The sequence below is a fragment of the Strongylocentrotus purpuratus genome, unplaced genomic scaffold, assembly GCF_000002235.5.
Source record: "Strongylocentrotus purpuratus isolate Spur 01 unplaced genomic scaffold, Spur_5.0 spur5_scaffold_11, whole genome shotgun sequence".
NCBI classification, from domain to species: Eukaryota; Metazoa; Echinodermata; class Echinoidea; order Camarodonta; family Strongylocentrotidae; genus Strongylocentrotus; species Strongylocentrotus purpuratus.
Window position 1 is genome coordinate 21,902,165 of NW_022145596.1, and position 21,156 is coordinate 21,923,320.

At 43.0% G+C, this 21,156-nt stretch overlaps 1 protein-coding gene and 1 long non-coding RNA gene across 2 annotated transcripts; one reads left to right on the forward strand and one right to left on the reverse strand.

The window, feature by feature from the left end:
- Nucleotides 1-709: 709 nt before the first annotated feature.
- On the reverse strand, nt 710-9,018 carry LOC115922287 (histone-lysine N-methyltransferase PRDM16-like). Its single transcript, XM_030980900.1, has 2 exons — nt 8,791-9,018; nt 710-2,570 (listed from the first exon to the last, which is right to left on the reverse strand). Exon 2 carries the CDS (start codon nt 2,559-2,561, stop codon nt 1,920-1,922), a length of 642 nt encoding a protein of 213 aa, XP_030836760.1. The 5' UTR covers nt 2,562-2,570; nt 8,791-9,018; the 3' UTR covers nt 710-1,919.
- A 687-nt stretch (nt 9,019-9,705) lies between these two features.
- On the forward strand, nt 9,706-12,130 carry LOC115922288. The gene is made up of 2 exons (XR_004063407.1): nt 9,706-9,739; nt 11,681-12,130. It is a non-coding gene; the product is annotated as an uncharacterized LOC115922288 (long non-coding RNA).
- The last annotated feature ends 9,026 nt before the right edge of the window (nt 12,131-21,156 follow it).

Here is a 21,156-nt window from a genome sequence, read left to right on the forward strand (position 1 = left end):
GCACAGAACCGCCTGCACATGGGAGCAGAGAAGGGTGCAGTACAGTGGCATGGTCAAGGAAGTGCTACTCTCCATGACCTCCCCCGAATGGTCACAAATAGGTTGAATTACAACGCACCACCTGCACTGGCGATCGTTCACCTGGGAACAAACGACTTGGGTCAGAGAGATGCATGCCGTTGCAGAATCGCAATCGATACAGCAATTCAAACTCTACGAGCAAGAATGCCAGGGACCCACATAGCCTGGTCTGGTATTCTTCCAAGATTGTTTTACTACGGTAGCAGACCAGGCCCAACATCACAAGAGGCAATGGATGGTGTGCGGAAGTCACTTAACAAATTCGCAAAGAGGAGAATCTCCCAGATGGTGAACACATCAATGATAGTGCACAATATAGATACCAAAGAGCACAGTCTGTTCCATAGGGATGGAATTCATCTCTCAGATGTGGGCTCGGACATGCTCATTGATAAATTCGAATCTGCAGCCAAGGACACTGGCCTTCTCTGAACAGATTCAGCCTAATGTCAATAGTATTCTATGAAAACCTAAAGTGAGCGATAAAAGTCAATTAGTTGAATTGAGTTATATTTGGGTTATTCCATGAGGTTGAGTTTGAAAATATAAGATGATATCCAGGTAACGGGAGGCATGAGAAATACTATTACACACTGAAAAGTAATTCAGTCGTGGAAGATTCTGATACATTGAATATATTGTAACGAAAACGGGTCTCTCACTCTCTGGGTAGCGTCACTTCTTCAGTCAGAACCCGCTCTTTCTCTGTACTCGACGTTCTCACAAAAATATATTGTGCAACAGACACTCTCCGATCAGCTTACAATCACTTAACTAAATTAAGTTACCAACACAGGAAATAATATGCACTTACAGATCAAGTAATGTTTCCAAGAACTGTAATAATCTGAACTTCCAAACAAATTAAGGCACAACTTCCTTCTCCCGCAGCTCAACACAAACTCCCCACAAGATTAACCCCACGTACGCGCATCGCAGTGCGCGACGTAACCATAGCAACATCTACAATAACAATAAACAATTACAATAACTAACGCCCTCTAAGGGCTAGGTAATGTAAATAACGATTTCGTTACACTACCCCGCCCCAAGTCTAGGCAGTCCTCTGACCAAAAACACAAAATCGTCTTAATACATGCTTTTGGCAAGAATGAGGCAAAATTACATAGATAAAACTTTTATACATTTATTTCAATTAATCATTCTGTCCTGCGAACAACATCTATAAATACATTTTTGCAATTAAAGGCCGAAAAATCCGCTGGAATACTTTCACGTATAGCAATAATTACATATAATTGTACAAGAACAAGAGTGGGAAAAGATCAAGTCCTTTCCAAATTTAAACTATTTCAACCTATACTATCAGTATGTACGCAGTACCACTATCCTCGAATAAGCCTGCAGTTAAACATGAGGTAAGAATTATGTACAAGTAATATATACACACGCATTATCATCTTTGGTGGAATAGATCATAGGAATTCATTCTGGCGTAAATATTCATATTTTCAATGATAGCGCCGTGAAAACTAAAAACAACAACAACATCAATAGTTACATGTAAGGAAAATTTAATCACTATAAGAGGAATATAAATGAGTTCCGCCATGAACTTCAATTGCAGCATAAAATACATACAAGAAAACAGGTTTCCAAGTAATTGCAATATTAATGATAGCTGAATTGATATACATGTATGAGTTAAACTTCTGGTAAGATTGCTCCAGCCTTCAAGTTAATACTGTAATTGGTCCTGATCTCTTCCTCCACTACCAGAATCCCGTCACAAAAAGATCGTCTTGTGGTGACTTCAGTAATGCTGTTAACCCGGCCGACCAGGGCCCTTTCCAGCTCCTGTACGGACATCGGAGAACCTAGCGACTGATCCGATGCGAGGTGATGCAACTTTGTAGGCGCCGGCGAACTTTCCTTTTCACACCCATGCAGGAAAACCACGCTGTACTCTCGTACCTTTTCCTCCTGAAAGAGCTTCTTGCCCCCGAGAACTGTGTTGAGGAAGACCTCTCTTCTACCTGCAGAGGGGTGCCCGGAAGAGTGCGTCGCAGATCCAACCCCTGCATTGGCCTTCCCATCTGGATCTTCCGAAACGTTGGGGTTGGGCAGTCCTCCACCTCAGCTTCTGATTCTGACGATACCGACGAGGTCTCACTTTCCCTCTCCTTTAACAGCATGCTGAGATCTTTACCGGTCGGCCTCGATGCATTCCCGTTCTCTGAAGAGAGTGTTTCCTTCGAAGCATGAATACTCAGCTCACCTGCTGCTACAGGGGTTACCACAGGCGCGTCTTGCCGCTTGTCTTCTGTTGTCTTCCCCTCGTGTCGACTCTGTACGTGCCTCGTCAGGTTGTCCTTCCTAAAAAAAGACTTGTCGCACCCTCTGCATTTGTGTTCCTCCCTTCTTCGATGTCTCTCTTGAATGTGTCTCTCCAAACTTCTCTTGTGGGAGAAGTAATGACCGCAAGAATAGCACTTCACGTTCCCCCTGGAATGTCGCATACTGGCTTACTGTAAGAGAATCGACACAGAGGACATCAGGTTAACACAAAATCGAGATCATCTGGATTATCATTCATCACAGATAATATAGTTGCAATGGGTTAACTATCTAATTAATAACTGTAGCGGATAGGCTCGTTTCTTTTCCTTGACGGATTTCTTCTAGGGGGTGGGACCGGAACTGTTCGTGGTGCCGGAACAGGGGGTGTGACAGGCTGGGAATCTTCCCTGTTCAAGTCCTCGATGTCCATATGCTGTGTCAGTTGGCTAGGAGCCTCCTGCTCATTTCCGTGAGCGTCCCTGCTTTCACTTGCTTCTAACCAGGATTGAAGAGGTTCCCCCTTGTACGGCTTCAACCTGTCAACATGGACCACCTTCATCTTTCCATTTCTCTTCGCCTGTATTCGGCAAGTAACATCTGACAATTGCCAAATTAACAAGTAAGGGCCCTCCCACCTCCTCTGGAGCTTCGGGGACAAGCCTTTGGTCTTTGCCTTGTTTTAGAGCCACACAAAGTCGCCCACTGCCAAAGGACTACCCCCTGCCTTGGAGTCATAATCCTTTTTCTGCCGCCTAGCACTTTCAGTGCAGTTCTTACGGGCCCTTTCGTGAGCTTCCCGCATGCGTTGCCTCAAGGTGTATGCGTAGTCTGTCTCAACATCATGCTCCTCGGGGTCCTCTAGAGCCTCTGTGGTCAGGTCTATTGGCAAATGCACTTCCCGCCCTAACATCAGCATATTAGGTGTCTCCCTTGTGGAGTCTTGGGGAGCACTACGGTAGGCAAACACTGCGATCGCCAACTTCTCGTCCCAATCTCGTTGTCGCTTATGGGGTTCAATCATCATTGAGATCATGTTGAGCAGAGTGCCATTAAACCGTTCAATGAGTCCATCGGACTTTGGGTTGTATGGGGTGGTGCGTGTCTTGTGAATGCCAAGGATGCCGCACATTTCCTTAAAGACGCGAGACTCGAAATTCCGGCCCTGATCCGAATGCAATACTTCAGGAACTCCAAACCTACAAACAAACTCGTTTACAAACTTGTCTGCAACCGTTACAGCGGTTTGATCTGGTATTGGGTAGGCCTCCATCCACTTGCTAAAATAGTCCCCTACAACCAGAATGTACTTGTTCCCTCTCTCCGTCTCGGGTAGCGGTCCAACTACGTCCATGGCGACACGCTCCATCGGCATTCCTACCGTATCTTGTTGCAAGGGGGCCCTCCGTTTCTTAGTTGGTGACTTCTTGGAGGCACAGACGTTGCATTGTCGAACTACGGACCGTATGTCTGCATCCATTCCGTACCAGTAGAATCTCATGCGAACTTTGGCTATGGTTTTGTTCATCCCTAGATGTCCGCTGGACTTCCCACCATGCAACTCTTTCACGACTTCTGACCGAAGTTTGGTTGGGAGGACAACATGCCAAGTGATCTTCTGACCTTGATCACATTCCCACTTTCGGTGAAGAACTCCTTGCTTGACAGCTAGTTGATCCCACATTCTCCAGTAAGACTTTTCGACACTAGACTTTGATGCCATTGAAGACCATTCAGGCCTGTCTTTTGATTGTTGTTTGCCGTTCAAGATCCACTTGATTGATGAATCTTCAGTTTGTTCTTGGTTCAGGTGTGCATTGGTGATACTTGGTGCTAGGGTAACCGCATTTACCTCTGCACGGCCATTTCCAGGTCCTGCTTGGACTTCGAAGCCTGCAGACTCCTCAACATCCCGTTTACACTGGGGACAAGGCCGTCTTGACAAACTATCTGCATTGGCATGCGAGCGACCAGCTCGGTGTATGATTTCGATATCATACTCAGCTATCACTTGAAGCCAGCGGGCCATCTGCCCTTGCGGATCTTTGAAATTCAGAAGCCATCGCAATGCTCCGTGGTCCGTCCTGACCGTAGTCTTCTGCCCATACAAGTACTGTCGGAATTTCTTCAAAAATTCTACGACGGCGAGCAACTCCTTTCTGGTAACGCAATAGTTCTTCTCTGCTTTGTTCAGAGCTCTGCTAGCATATGATATGACTCGTTCCTTTCCATCTACCACTTGAGATAGGACAGCCCCTATCCCCTCATTACTAGCATCCGTATCCAGGATATAATCCTGTTCTGGGTCTGGGTATGCTAAGATAGGCGATTGGTACAGCCGCTTCTTGAGTTCCTGGAAGGCATCTTCACATTCCTCAGTCCATACGAAGGTGTGGGCTTTCTCGGTTAGCCGATGTAGTGGCCGGGCGATATTGGCAAATCCTTCAATAAACCTCCTATAGTACGAGGCCAGTCCTAAGAAACTCTGGACGTCCTTTACACTAGTAGGGGTTGGCCACTCCTTGACAGCTCTTATCTTTTCTGGGTCTGTGGACACTCCTTCCCTGGACACTACATGTCCCAGATACAAGACACTCTCCCGAAATAGGTGACATTTCTTTGCTTTGAGCTTCAATCCTGCTTTCCGAAGACGTTGGAAGACCATCCCCAGTCTAGTCAGTTCTTCGTCGATTGTTTTGGCGAATACAATGACATCGTCCAAGTAAACCAAGAGTACTTCCCAATGCAGTCCGGACAGGACCTGCTCCATCAGCCTCTCAAAGGTGGATGGGGCGTTGCATAGCCCGAAGGGCATCACTTTCCAGCTGTATAGCCCTCCTCGAACAACGAAAGCTGATTTCTTTTTGGCTTCTTCATCTAGCTCGACCTGCCAATATCCTGAGGCCAGGTCCAAAGTAGAAAACCATTTTGCACCTCCAAGTGCGTCCAGCGAATCATCAATGCGAGGTATTGGGTAGCTGTCCTTGATTGTCAAGTGATTCAGACGACGATAATCCACGCAAAACCTTTTTGACCCGTCTTTTTTCTTTACGAGAACAACATTGGATGACCAAGGGCTGTCTGATGGCTCTATTCTGTCATGTTCAAGCATGTCTTGGATTTGACGATCAATCTCTTCCTGCTCCTTGGGTGGAAACCTACGGGGCCTTTGTCTGATTGGAAGACTATCCCCTGTGTTGATGTGATGTTTGACAAGGCCAGTCTTTCCAATGTCTGAGTCCGAAATTGCGAAAATGTCTTGGTTCTCGCACAGTAGCTTGGCAATTCTGTCATGGAAGACCTTGTCTATCCCTCTCTTGCTTCTTTCAAAGAGATCTACGAGATGGTCTGGGACTGTATGATTATCGGTTGTTGGTAAAGGTTGGCCTGGAATTTCTTCAATGTCCTCCCCGCTGATGGGTGTTAGATGGCCGGCAAGTGTACCTCTGCGAATTACGCATGCCTTCTTTCCTGGGTTGAAGACTCGAACAGGGAGGGTTGTTTCCGTCCTTTCTACAACTACCCGTGCAACGATGATGCCTTTGTTCAGGAGCTCGCTACTCTCCGCAGGTTCAATGAGACCTAGACCTGTCCCATCTTGCAGCCCTGTCGTGTAGCCTGGAACAATAACCTCATGACCTGGTGGCACCCTTGTAGTTGCCCCTATCAATACTCTGGAGCTAAATGAAACTCCTCGTGCATCCGTACATTTGATTCTCTCTCCCTTGAGCCGCAGTTCCTTTGTCTTCAGATCGATAATACACCCATTTGGTTCCATGAAGTCCAGCCCAAGTAGCCCGTCTACCTGGTCGGTATTGCCGAAGACTACTTCTAGTGGAAAGATGCATGTTCCTACACCAAGCTCCAACCATGCACTACCTAGCGTTTCCATGCTACTGCCATCTGCATTGCGAACTCCCACTTCTGTCAAGTCTGGCCTATTAGTTGAATGTATCCGATAGTACACGGATGAAGATAAAATGGTATCGGTGGCACCTGAATCTACCAACAACCTTGCTTTGATTCCCCTTATCTCCACTTCAGCAAAAAGACCACGTCGTGCTTTATCAGATATGTAATTCCTTGAAGGATATTCTCGAGGAGATGGAGGTGTGTCAGTTACATGCCCTGGTGTCCGTCCAGCCTCCCCTCGGGCCTCTGGGTTGGCTGAGCCCCGTTTCCCGAAGGCCTCCTGTATTCTCTTGCGTGAGGGCAGTTACGCCTAAAATGCCCCTTCTCATGACACTCGTAACATTCATCTGTGGCTGTTGGTGTTCTCCGCCTGTACGAGTTGGGTCTCTCCCGTCTGAATTCTTCTGACTTGATGGGTCGTTCCTGTTTGGCGATTCTCTCATCTATTCTCTTCAGCTCTCTCCAGATTTCATTGATCGTAGCTGCTGAATCAGTGTCAACGGCCCTTGCCTGCTTCTGCCTCCTGCCAGATCGTTGTTCCTCGAGTCTGAAAAAATTATCAGTTGCCAAGGCCGCCTGGATGGCTTCATCCATAGTTGTTGGCTTAGATCGAAAGACCCCTTCCCTGATGGATTGGTCCTCAATCGCCTCTGCAAAGTGTGTCCTTGCCAACCGATCCTGGGCTTCTTCAGTAAGTTCCGGGTATGCCAACATGGATAACTCCCGTATGGCCTGACCCAGTTCCTGGAGGGTCTCTCTGGGCCCTTGGCGTCTGTAACGCAGTTCAAGGAGGAAGTTCTCTGCCAACTGGCCTGGGCCAAATCTCTTCTCTAGAAGAACTACCAGGTCTTGGTATGCGATTCGAGAAGTGTCAGCTGCCTTGCTGCCCAAGATCTTCAGTGCTGATCCCCTCAGACTTGCTGCTAGGAAAACCTTTGCCTGGTCATCACCCCAGTTATTGGCGACCTTGCAGGCTTCAAAATGGCTGAGGTAATCCCTCCAAGGTGTCCTCCCATCGAATTTGTCGGGCGATACATTTGGCTTAGACAGTGTAACAGGTGACCGTACCCCTGGAACTTCGCTCCTGTGTCGCTGGTAGTGAGGAATTGATGCAAGAACATCTGAAGCATCCAAATCTTGCCTATGTAAGAAGCCTGTTCGTAGCCCATCTGCCCGACGAACGGCTGTTGATGTTTTACTTGGAGACCACTGTGCAGCATGAAGTTCCTTCGCCTCAGCAGCTGCAGTCTGCTCGTGTGCCACCTTCACTTGCGTTTGATCCTCTAGGCATCCATGCATTGGTGATTCAGGTCCCTTGGGATTGACCAGCAAGTTATCATTCATTGTGGTCGCATGAGTCTCCGTTGACTCATGTTCCCGTCTACCAGCAGTGGGTGGTGTTCCACTCTGGGACTGGTTAGGGAAACTTACAGGAGACTGATCGATATGCAGCCTTCTTACCTGCAGTCTGAGAAGCTGATTCTGTTCTAATAATGACTGAATCTCTGTCTTGGACCGACGTAGATCTTCGTCGCCTCGCTGCACTTCTGCTGCAAGGACTTCTACCTCGTCCTCTATAGTCAGTCTCTGAGAAGCCATACCACAATGTTTCTTCCAAACACTGATGCTTTCTGCGTCGTTGTTGTGTGGAGGCGCCACAGAGTGATGTGTTGAAGCGATGAGGCGCTATCAGCCCTATGTCGTAGCAGTGAGGTGCTATAGAGCGCTGTGTTGAAGCAGTGAGGTGCTATAGAACGCTGTGTTGTAGCGGTGAGGCGCTATAGACCACCATGTTGAAGCAGTGAGGTGCTATAGAGCGCTGTGTTGAAGCAGTGAGGTGCTATAGAACGATGTGTTGAAGCGGTGAGGCGCTATAGACCACCGTGTTGAAGCAGTGAGGTGCTATAGACTGCCGTGTTGTAGCGGTGAGGTGCTATAGAACGCTGTGTTGAAGCGGTGAGGCGCTATAGACCGCCATGTTGTAGCGGTGAGGTGCTATAGAGCGCTGTGTTGAAGCGGTGAGGTGCTATAGACCACTGTGTTGAAGCAGTGAGGTGCCATAGACTGCCGTGTTGTAGCGGTGAGGTGCTATAGAACGCTGTGTTGAAGCGGTGAGGCGCTATAGACCGCCGTGTTGTAGCGGTGAGGTGCTATAGAGCGCTGTGTTGAAGCAGGGAGGTGCTATAGACCACCGTGTTGAAGCCGGTGAGGAGTTACCGTGTCGAGCTAATGCTCGATTAACCTTATTTTTGATAATCAGCTCTGCCGTATGCTGATCGAGTACCGTGTCTCGTGTCTGTTTTTATCCCACCGCTAGCCACCAATGTAACGAAAACGGGTCTCTCACTCTCTGGGTAGCGTCACTTCTTCAGTCAGAACCCGCTCTTTCTCTGTACTCGACGTTCTCACAAAAATATATTGTGCAACAGACACTCTCCGATCAGCTTACAATCACTTAACTAAATTAAGTTACCAACACAGGAAATAATATGCACTTACAGATCAAGTAATGTTTCCAAGAACTTTAATAATCTGAACTTCCAAACAAATTAAGGCACAACTTCCTTCTCCCGCAGCTCAACACAAACTCCCCACAAGATTAACCCCACGTACGCGCATCGCAGTGCGCGACGTAACCATAGCGACATCTACAATAACAATAAACAATTACAATAACTAACGCCCTCTAAGGGCTAGGTAATGTAAATAACGATTTCGTTACAATATAACTCTGTACTGTCAAGTCATGCTTGTTTCAATAAGTAAACTATAAAAGATATATACTGTGACACAAATTTGTTTACCTCTGGGGATAAGGCAGTCAGTGCGCATGTAAAAGGGTGATGTATGATTCGTCAATGTAAATGTATTTTGGCTTTGTTTATATTATGAGGTGGAAATGTTTTGATTCTGAATCTGGAAAATCTGAAGTCACATGGCATTACATTATAATTGTCTAGTGATAAGGGAGCCTGAGTCTGCTGGCAAGGACTGGAGTCAGTAAGACTTGGTCGCACTAAATGTTTCAGGAACCAGTGGGCCATAGGGGAATTTTCCCCGACTACGAAATGTAGCTAGCTCGACGGATCTTTAAGTCCGATCACAATAGCCGGTTTTGCCCCTATCTTTCCTCGCGCAGCAGGAGTAGCTCCAAACAGTTTAGAATGCAAATGCATTAACACCTCAACATGAAATGTATAGTTACCCAACTTTAATGCATGACACAAGTGTAGAAGTGAACGGCAATGAGCATAGTTCATATGATGATATCATAGGTGTATGGTTAAATAGGTCAGGATGAATACCTACAGCAACCGGGGGAGAAAGTAGGAGATCTCACGAGATCTGTTTAGAAGCTGAATCTAGTTTTTAAAAAAAAAAAATAATAATAATAATAAATTAATTAATAATCACAAAAAAAAAAAAAAAAAAAAGGTATTGGGTGGAGGTTTGAATTTTATATAATTTAATTTGAACACGCCGGACTGCCAATATCTTTGGCCAAGCAGGCCGGGATACGCGTCCGCGTTTAGGAGTGATGAGGGGGACAGGAACCCCAAGAAGAGGGGGATATCAGCGGGAGTTACTATCCTGCTGGTGGATCACGTTCAGAGCCCCATGAATTGGGGGGCTACCGGGAGGAGCTACTATCCTTTCTGGTGATCACGTGACCAGAGATCCTCAGGATTATTCTGAAAAATTAATTCTCACAGTTTGATAGTGCAGATAGGATTATATTACATGTATTTTGGTTTTGAGTTTCGCAGAATTATGTTCCTGAGTTTTCATGTTCGTACATAGCAATTTGCATCATGTATGTGTATTGGTATTACAGGCAGATATTGCCTATTTTAAATGTTAACGCCTTGAAGCGGAAATAAATGTCGAGCAATTGCAATTCATGTTCTCATGTTGACTCATGTGGTGTGCATGTGAACATTTTCTAGTGCGGAAATAATTTGGCAAAGTTATGCGTGCAAATGAGCGCGCTTTGAATAGCCATTCTCGCTTCATTTTCCGTTCAAGGCAGTCGATTGTTCCCCCCCCCCCCCACCCATTCCCAAGTGACTATTTAGGGTTCACACGTTACGAGGTTGTGTAACAACGAATGAGGAATAGTTAAGTGTGGGTTTGTTACTCAGACATGTTTGAAACAGTTAAAGACAATGATGTATTATGGTTGTTAAGTGGACATGATCTATGCACACATTCTGCTCCAAGGCCAAAGATTGGGGAGCGAGGTAGTTGCAAATTCTTGTACATTAAGGTGGATTTAATTGGGCATGTCTGAAAATAGGAAATAGTCATAACCTTCTCCATAAGTTGGTACATAGTTCAAGCCTTAGTCCCGAGTCAAGAACCACAAAGGATTTAAGCTGGAGTTATGTTGGAGTGACATATATCAGGGCAGAGGTCACAGTGGTTATGTTGCCTGCACTGGCCATAGCCTGCCTTAAGGTTAGGTGGTTAGGAGAAAGATATGGGGCAGGTATTTTGGCACAGGAATAGTATTAACATTACGAGGTGGCAAAGTTCAGATATGGAGATACTGGGCGTGGAGGTTATGCTGCATATTGTGTATTGTTTAGCTTTGATCATGCAGTTAGTTGGAGGGCCGGGCAGGAAGTGCCCAGGGTAGGATGTACGTGTATTTAGCACTATGTTAGTGTAAACACTTTGAGTAAGGTTCTGGTGGTCTTGAAGTCTTAAACTGAGTCTATTACATTTTATTAGTGACACCCTGTTAAGGTTGGGAGGTTGGGCTGCACGGGGAGTTAATCCTGTTCACAGGTCATTGTCACACATCGTTTTAAGGTTGGGAGGTTGGGCTGCACGGACAGTTAAACCTTGTAGTTATCTACAGGACTTTTTCACATGATTTACGGATGGGAGGTTGGGCTGCATGGACAGTTAAATCCTGTATTTATCTACAGGTCACTTTCACATGATTTACGGAAGGGAGGTTGGGCTGCATGGACAGTTAAGTCCTGTATTTATCTACAGGTCATTTTCACATGATTTACGGATGGGAGGTTGGGCTGCATGGACAGTTAAATCCTGTATTTATCTACAGGTCATTTTCACATGATTTACGGATGGGAGGTTGGGCTGCATGGAGAACTTAATCCTGTGTTTAATTACAGGCCATTATCACATGTCTTACGGTTGGGAGGCTGGGCCGCACGGAGATTTTAATCCTGTGTGTCAAGTTACAGGTCATTGTGACGTGTTGTTTTATGGTTGGAAGGTTGGGGTGATTGGAGAGATCGATCACGAGTATACATGTAATTATCGTTATATGTATGTTTTTGTAGATGCTTTCAAGGTTAGAGAATACATATTCATTCAGAGAACAAGGATGGTAGTTTAAGTCAGTTACGGTATAGAGGTTTGAATTTTATATAATTTAATTTGAACACGCGGGACTGCCAATATCTTTGGCCAAGCAGGCCGGGATACGCGTCCGCGTTTAGGAGTGATGAGGGGGACAGGAACCCCAAGAAGAGGGGGATATCAGCGGGAGTTACTATCCTGCTGGTGGATCACGTTCAGAGCCCCATGAATTGGGGGGCTACCGGGAGGAGCTACTATCCTTTCTGGTGATCACGTGACCAGAGATCCTCAGGATTATTCTGAAAAATTAATTCTCACAGTTTGATATTGCAGATAGGATTATATTACATGTATTTTGGTTTTGAGTTTCGCAGAATTATATTCCTGAGTTTTCATGTTCGTACATAGCAATTTGCATCATGTATGTGTATTGGTATTACAGGCAGATATTGCCTATTTTAAATGTTAACGCCTTGAAGCGGAAATAAATGTCGAGCAATTGCAATTCATGTTCGTACAGTTGCTTTCTTCACAAAATTGCTCAACAATTGTGGAAGAAGTTCGCTCTACAATGGTTTTATATAAAAATGGCATATTTTTGGTGCAAAGTTGTGGTAACCATAGTAACACCTTATCCAATATACACAACAAATATGTATTGCATATCCTCAGCTCAAGAGCATCACGTTTCATAAAAATTGCTCAAAAACTTAAATTAGCTCGCTCAACAAGGTTTTTATATCACAATGGCATATTTTGGCGCAAAATTGAAGTTACCATGACAACGCTTTATCTAGCATACACAAACAATAAGTCTTGCACATCCTTACTACAAAAGCATCAAGTGTACCAAGTTTCATCAAAATAGCTCCAAAATTGTGGAAGAAGTTCACTCCACAAGGTTTTGATATCATAATGGCATATTTTTTGGAGCAAAACAGTGGTTACCATGGCAACGTCTTATCCGACATACACAAAAATTATGCTTTACACAGCCTCACCTCATCTAGTTAGTTGCAACTGGTCCAGTTGATGAACCAGTTAATGTCAACTGGTAACCCTGGAAATTGAAATGGGCTAAATGATCCAGTTGATCCAGGCCAGTTAGAATTCAACTGGTCTAGCTGAGCCAGTAGAACAATTTGGTAAAAGTTCCAACCAGTTGAATGGCAACAACACTTCAATACTGGTACGTCTGTATTTCCAATGTAAAGGCATTGGTAATAAGTAGACTTAAATAATTTAATTAATCGAACATTTTTCATATACTTGTATTTTATTGAAATTATTTTAGTTCATAGGTAATGTTTCCCTTAGTCATATTTAATTAAATGTAATTTATACGAAGTAGCGAAATGTCCTAATAACTGGTAATTTATATTTGTAGTATTTTCGAAATGAATTGCATTTAACTAAATCATCAGTAATTAAGAAATATGCTGTAAATAGATCTGCACGCACCCCATATTCAATATGAAAATTAATTGGTGTCAACTGGTTCAACTGGAAATATGCCAACAGTCACGAGATTATCACCACGGAACTTAAATGGTAACTGTGAAACCATCAAGACACCCAAAAATAACTCATTTTTCACACCTAAAAATCACGGATGCCCAGCTTAGATTAATCATCCGTTTGAGTCACGAGATCATCACCCCGGAACTTATGGCAACTTTGCCTACCATTTAAAAAGGTGTTTTAAGACACCTAATAATGACAAAATTTTCACATCTGAATATCACGGATTCACAGCTTAAATTAGTAATCAACTTGAGCCACGTGATCATCACCAAGAAAGTTATGGTAACTTTAAAACCATTTAAGGCCCGGTCACACAGAGGGGACGCATTTGGAACGCACGGCCAGCGCATTGGAAATTTGCAATTTGGGCCAGTGTGTTGTCGTGCGCCCAACTTTTGTCGAAGCTACAACGAGCTGACACCAAATGCATAGCGTGTTGCTAGCGCGCTGACCGTACACAGAGCGCACATAATAACAACTTCCACGAATGCACAGCGTGTTGCTAGCGCGCTGGACGAATGGTCCACGCATGCACCGCGTTCTCAACATAGGTGGTCACATATGGACGACGCACAGCCGGCGCATTGGAAATCGGAAAAGGCCGTGTGCCCAACTTTTGTCATGATTTTGGAAAAGCTGGCGAGCTGACACAAAATGCACAGCGTGTAGCTAGCGCGCTGTGCGTATACAGGGCGTGTGCTCCGCGTATGTCTGGCGCTGGTCTAGCGCGCTCCTCGCATGTCTGGCGTGCCTTTGGCGTGTACATTCATGCATCGAGCTCCGCGCACACTTTTGAGCATGCTCAAAAAATCCCGACGCACACATCGAATGACGACGAATGCATAGAGTGGGTCCAGCGCGATCGACGAACGAGTAACGAATGATGACGCACGCCTAGCGAACGACAACGCACTGGCCAAAATTGCAAATTTCCAATGCGCTGGCCGTGCGTCCCCCATGCGTCCCCTCTGTGTGACCGGGCCTTTAAAAGAGGTATACAACTAGAGATTCACGGACAGAATAATAAGACGATTAGCCGGTGTAAAGGCCCGGTCACACAGAGAGGACGCATGGGGAACGCACGGCCAGCGCATGGGAAATTTGCAATTTTGGCCAGTGCGTTGTCGTGCGCCCAACTTTTGTCGAAGCTACAGCGAGCTGACACCAAATGCATAGCGTGTTGCTAGCGCGCTGAGCGCATACAGGGCGCATACAATGCGCATACATCCGTGCACAGAGCGCACATGATAACAACTTCCACGAATGCACAGCGTGTTGCTAGCACGCTGGACGAATGGTCCACGCATGCACCGCGCTCTACGACGCACGGCCCGAACATTGGAAATCGAAAAAGGCCGTGTGCCTAACTTTTGTCATGATTTTGGAAAAGCTAGCGAGCTGATAAAAAATGCACAGCGTGTAGCTAGCGCGCTGTGCGTATATAGGGCGTGTGCTCCGCGTATGTCTGGCGCTGGTCTAGCGCGTTCCATGCATGTCTGGCGTGCCTTTGGCGTGTACATTCATGCGTCGAGCTCCGCGCACACTTTTGAGCATGCTAAAAAAAAAAACCGACGCACACAGCGAATAACGGCGAATGCATTCCGCTGTTCCAGCGTTGGTCCAGCGCGCTCGACGAATGAGTAACGAATGATGACGCACGCCTAGCGAACGACAACGCACTGGCCCAAATTGCAAATTTCCAATGCGCTGGCCGTGCGTCCCTCATGCGTCCCCTCTGTGTGACCGGGCCTTCAGTAAGGTGATTATTACCATCAACCTTGAATAACCTGTGAAACCAATCGATAAAGGTGCTTAAAAGACCAAATAATTGCTTAATTATCACCACCATCGGTTAACGGATAAAAAACTCATTGCTTGGTCAAGTGGATATTTGGTCATAAACACTTGATTTACAGAGGTAAATGGAATCACGTTACTCCAGTCGCGTGATAAATTGGTGGTTTTTAGGTGAGATGAAAACGTGAACAGGAGTACCTTTTTAAATTTAGTTCAAAAGGCACACTCGTTTTTAAGTATAAACAGTACTTCACTAGATTTTTTTCAAAAAAAAAATAAAAACTTACTTGTACAACTCCTCTTAAATTGTGAAAGTCTAACAGAGCAGCGCCTTGTATCCTTTGGAGAAGGTGCTATATAATCAAAATTATTATTATTATTATTATTATTATTATTATTATTATTATTATATTAGTTCTATACTGTGTTTACCTTCGCTTGTGAGCTTTGGTCATTTTCATTCTGTTCAGGGCCAGGATGTTAAACAGATTTTGTACGTACAGTGTTTATCGAATTCTTGTTATCCTGATTATTTATATTTCAATAAATACAAATAAATAAAATCAACACAAATCAATTTACTCCAAAATCAAGATGAATCGATGACTTGCTGAACTAACATTTCTCATGTCAGTGTGTATGTCAACAGCAAGAGAAAGGAAACTATTTACATTATTGCAAGTCTCTGCGTTCATGTTTATCACTATTTTTTTAAATAATTGTTATCGCAGGATTTTTTTCGAGAGGGGGGGGGGGTTAAAATTTGAAAATCGCGCCGAAAATTTAGCAACGACTCAGCCTGCCGCTGAATAAGCGGGGGGGGGGGGGTGGAGCATAAGAGCACCTTTTTCTTTGTCACCCTTTAGCACAAAAACTTTTTTTTTGTTAAATAAATTAATTTAAGGGGGGGTTCTTCCAAAACGCACACATAAACAAATATATTGAGAGGGGGTTCGACCCCCTCCGCTCCCCCCCCCCCCCCCCCCCCCCCTCTGCGTACGAGCCTGTCTATTACAAAGGATGTTTTTGAATGAGATTGTATATGCATAATCTTACACTGTATTGTTCCTCTCTTTCTCCGACTGTCTCTCTCTCCCTCTCTCTCTCTCTCTCTCTATTTCTCTCTTTTATTCTTTCTCTTGTCTCTCGCATTTGACATCTAGTGTGATGTACGGTTAGTCTATAATAATAATAATAATAATAATAATACTCAGTTTTTGTATAGCGCCTATTAGAATCGCTAAGCGCTCCCAAACTTGGAGATTATTACCCCGGCTTTAGCTGTGCTGCCATTGCGGCGCTCTAGCATTTCAAAGAATTAATTCCTGCCAGGTACCCATTTACATCACCTAGGTTGAGTGTGGCAAATGTAGATCAATGTCTTGCCAAAGGACATAGTGCCGCAGCGGGTCTCGAACCGCGGACCTTGTGACCTATAGGTCTGCTAGCAAAAATATACAGTTTTTTATCTGAAATTGTTAATAATTGATAAATGATTGATTTTATATCCAGTGGCTGTGATTTGTACTATTTATATGTCATTGATTGTTGTTATGTACATTTTCTAGAATATATTCAAGTAGGTATTGTCTGTCGGGAGCCAAGGGAGTACACATAACACGGTTTGCATTCCTCTGGCTCTCAAGTTCTCAACAGAGAAATTAAATTATATTACATTGATATGTTATTTATGTTATTTGTAGTTATTTGTTCGTGATATGTTAATACATTGTTATATTTTATACAAATGTGAGTCGTAAGATGATTCTCATGCCTTCCTTTATTTGTGCATGACAATACATAATTTTATTCTATTCAAAATATAGAAGTGATAAAAAAGGGGCCACACTCACAAAAGGGGGAAAGGGGGGAAAGAGGAAGAAAAAGAAAAGGCAGCATATCAAAATATGCAAATCATGTATCCAAAGTAACGATCACTATTATTTTCTTCTGAATAGGAAAAACATCGCAGAGGTCGAGATTTACTTTGCCGATATGAACGAGCATCATACCGATAGCGTGGCCGCCTACAGTGCAGCCGATTTGTGGGGTAAAGTAGAGACATATTGAATTCAAACATACCATACAAACCATACATACCATGAAACTGGTTGAATTTTGCTGCGTTACCCATTGGTTTACGTGTTAAAATTTCCTTTGTGCGAGCACCATACAATGCTTTTTGTCTGCGATTCCCAAATGATCGATATTATCAGTCATTTTTCCAGCAAAGATAAACAGACAGTTTCTCAGATTTTCGGTAATTTGTTAACCTATCTTTACTCGATAAAAGGATAAGGTAAGAATCCTTAGTAGATTTTTGTTTCAATTTGGCATATAAAAGACATATCGACTGCTTTAATTTTTGAGTTCTGGCTGACTTATAGGCTCTATAGAACGGCGGATAACATGGGTCGCAGCTAGACTCCCGCCGCGGCACTTAAGTCCTTTGGGGAAGACATTTATCTACGTTTGTCACTCTACACCCAGGTGTTAATTGGGTACCAAATAGAATGCGACATTAGTGTGGTTTGGTTGGATTGGCATGTGTGCACTTGTCAAATGGCGCCTGGCCTGAATAAGAATACTCCGCAGGGAGTCGAGCGTTGTTCTATCATGTGCGGATTAGGAATTGAATCCAAATGACCTGGGTAATATAATTTCAATGTAAAGCGCTTAGAAACGTAGGTTTACGTACTATACTGATGTGTCTATTATTTATTGTCTCTTACTTTTCCCTAGGTGACTGGGGAGGACTGATCGGTTTTCATTTCGGAGCCAGCCTCCTCACAATTATCGAGTGCCTTGATTACTTTGTCGTGTCATACGTATTTGCACTCAAAGAGCTATCAGTGAAATAAGAAATTAAACAGGTTTCTTGCATAATTTGAATACTATGACACTGCTAAAGTTAACATTTCAAAGATAGGACATACATACCGATACGTGACATACTCATAGTTCCTGCAAAGTTCTACAGAATTTGTTACTGGCTGCCAGAGGGATATACTACATTTAAAGTCCCTCTAATGTGTTCAGAGCCCCGAATTCGCCAAGAGTTGGCAAAATTTCACTTAAATTGTATCGTAATGTGAAAGAAGATCTACTCCAAATCATTCATTAAAGCTACCAATCCCGTTAAACCTTTGGCAAGACTTTTCCTTGTTGTCAGCCTCGCTACAGCCACAAGGCCTATCAAACAAACATATCATATCATAAAAGAAATAAGTGTATACCTTCCAATATTTGAACAATGAGAGTTTGGAGGGTAATCAATTTGATATTAAGGTTAGTAAGCGAAATTTTAAATTTTGTGTTGATGATCGATTATTTTTTGATGCTTTGTTAATGGAGTTGAGAGCAGCCATTAATGCTATGTTTATAGATTAGATAGTCAATTTAGAGATACTTATCGGACAGAATCTAGGGATGCGGGAAAATATAGAAAAAATCTAACATTTGAGATTAGATAGGGACAATTTGAGGAAACAAACATTTGAAAGTGATGCGAAAATGTTACTGCTTCAAGAAATGCAATAAGGTGAAAACCTTCAAAGTATTTTTGTTTGTTTTTTGGAGAAACAGAGGATAGTTAAAAGGCTTTTTTTACATTGATTGATGATAATGGAGTTGTACAAGCTCTGCTCACACCCAACTTCTTTGCATCCCACGTTCACGGCACTCCTGGGGAAGGCGCTCATTTTCAAGTTCTGGCCCTGAACTGTGGAACTCACTCCTTACTCACCTCCGAAATGAGAACTCCTACTCACCTTTCAAGTCTTTGTTAAAAACGTTTCTGTTCTCAACATAAGTTTATTTAATTATGTCTTACATTGTAATACCCTTATATAACTTGTATTACTGTAGTATGATTTGCATTGTTTTATTGTATTATTGCAAATTATGTCCTGAAGTATGTTAAACTGTAACTTATATGTATTTGACTGTCTTTCTTGAATTACTTGCCCACAATTATACAACTTCCACACAAATGCGCCAGGAGTGTATTATAAATGTTCACTATTAATATTATTATTATTATTGCAAGAGCAGGAAAAAATCTCGAATGAAATAAGGACATATTATGAAAACTTGTATAAGTTTTATGAAAACTCTTATATAGATGTTTTATTTTCTAAACTAAATAAAGATCAGGTTAAGAATCTGACAGAAGAAGAGTCATTGGCCCGAATTCACGAAGGAAGTTTACATTTGACCTATGGTTTAAACCCTCATTTACCTAACCCATGGTTTAAAATTAGCGCAAAATAAACGTACCTTGCCTTGCGCGCTTTTAATATTGGACCTCTTGACTGTGCTGCGCTTATTTTGCGCTAATTTTTAACCATGGGTTATGTAAATGAGGGTTTAAACCATGGGTTGGATTTAAAGCTCCTTTCGGGCCAATAGGTTTAGGAGAAATATCTCATAGTATCTCATAGTGAAGCTGCAAGTGCATTGAGAAATGTGAAGAAAAAAAAAATCCCCTAGTCAAGATGGTTTTACTGTGGTTTTGTTGTATTTTCATGGTTCGTAGTATGAATTGTGTTTATGATTGTGGAAGATTATCTTTCTTATATAATTTAGGGGTCATTACCATGCTACCAAAAGGGGATAAAGTAAGACATTTATAAAGAATTGGAGACCCATTTCCTTGTTGACGTAGTTTATAAAGTTTTATCGAGCTGTCCAAATCCAAATCAAACATGCTGGACGTTTTTTTGGTGAAAACGTAAGAATTATTTATGATATAATTGCTTATGTAGACGAGAATTAAACGGTATGATTTTATTGATTGATTTTGAAAAGGCATTTGATAGTGTTTCTCACGTGGTTTTGTTTAAGTTACTTTCTTTTTTTTATTTTGGTAATTCGTTTAAGCGATGGATACATGTGTTATATAGCAACGCATACTCAAGTGTTATGGTAAATAAGCAATAAACTTCTAGAATTCCTACAGAAAGAGGCTGTCGTCAAGGGGATCCTCTGTCTCCATATTTGTTTTTGATGTGTTGGAGTTTTAGGTATGCTAATTTGTTGTAGTTCCTTTGTAGTTGCAGATTAGTTAATTTAATTACTCATTATTCCTAAGTATTATTTGAGATGTCAGGGACGGATCCAGGTGGGGTACACAGGGGGCACGTGCCCCCCCCCCCCCGGCCCAAAAAATATGTTAAAATCAGCCCTAAATTCGCCCAAAATGTACTGAAAAACAGGGGCGTGCTCCCCCCCCCCCCAAAAAAGAAAGATGCCAATGGCTGACCTAAAAAGATGACCTTACCCCCCCCCCCCAACAGATCAAAATGTCAAATTAAAAAAAAAATCGTGACCCCCCCCCCCCCCCCCCCCCCCAAAAAAAAAAGTGTCCTCTTACCCCCAGCCCTTTGCACAAACTCTTCATATGTTAACCATCCCAACAGATTCTAGCTCTTTGGTTTACACAGAGAGATTGGAGTAATGTGACGAGGTGTTTTGGGAAGCCCATATCTAAAAAGAGGGAGAAAAGTTTGTTGTGGCTCACAGAATCAAACGCCTTAGAATAGTCTATGAACATAAAACAAGCTTGTTGATCCATGGCAATCACCTTCTCAAGTAAACCTCGCAAACATTAGCATATCTCTGGTCACTCTGCCTTTTCTGTAGGCAGCCTGGTCTTCTGGTTGCTCTTGCTCTAACTTTTGTTTCATTCTGTTAACACTTATCACAAGTAAGATTTTGCTGGTGTGACTCATAAGGGCAATATTCCTGTAGATTGAGCACAGTTTTTGATCCCCAGATTTAAACAGAACAACATATTTCTGTATATTCCATTCATCTGGCCAATGGCAAGAAGTCCAAATGCTCGCACACAATTTGTGGAGAAATTCGATACCACATATCATACCATATTCTTTCTACAAATGTGTTAACTGATTATTTTAAACATGTATTTTAACGTTTGGAATGCTGAAGTTTTGTCATTTTATTATTTTATTGAAGCCTAAAACATCGGACAAAGATTTCATAGCATCTGATTTTTAATAAGAATAATATAAGAGTGTTTTTCTTTTTAAATAAACCATCAAATGAAATATCCGGGGGTACCCATCTCATAAACAAAACTGATGCACCGGTCATGAAATGAAATACCCATAATTGTATTTTACAAGTAATTCTATGGTATAATCTACACAAACTTGAAGTATATTGCATCTCTTATTCCCTTTTACT

Excerpts from the sequence above, each read along its gene's own strand:
- LOC115922287 (XM_030980900.1), bottom strand. The coding sequence starts at position 2,561 with ATGCGACATTCCAGGGGGAACGTGAAGTGCTATTCTTGCGGTCATTAC.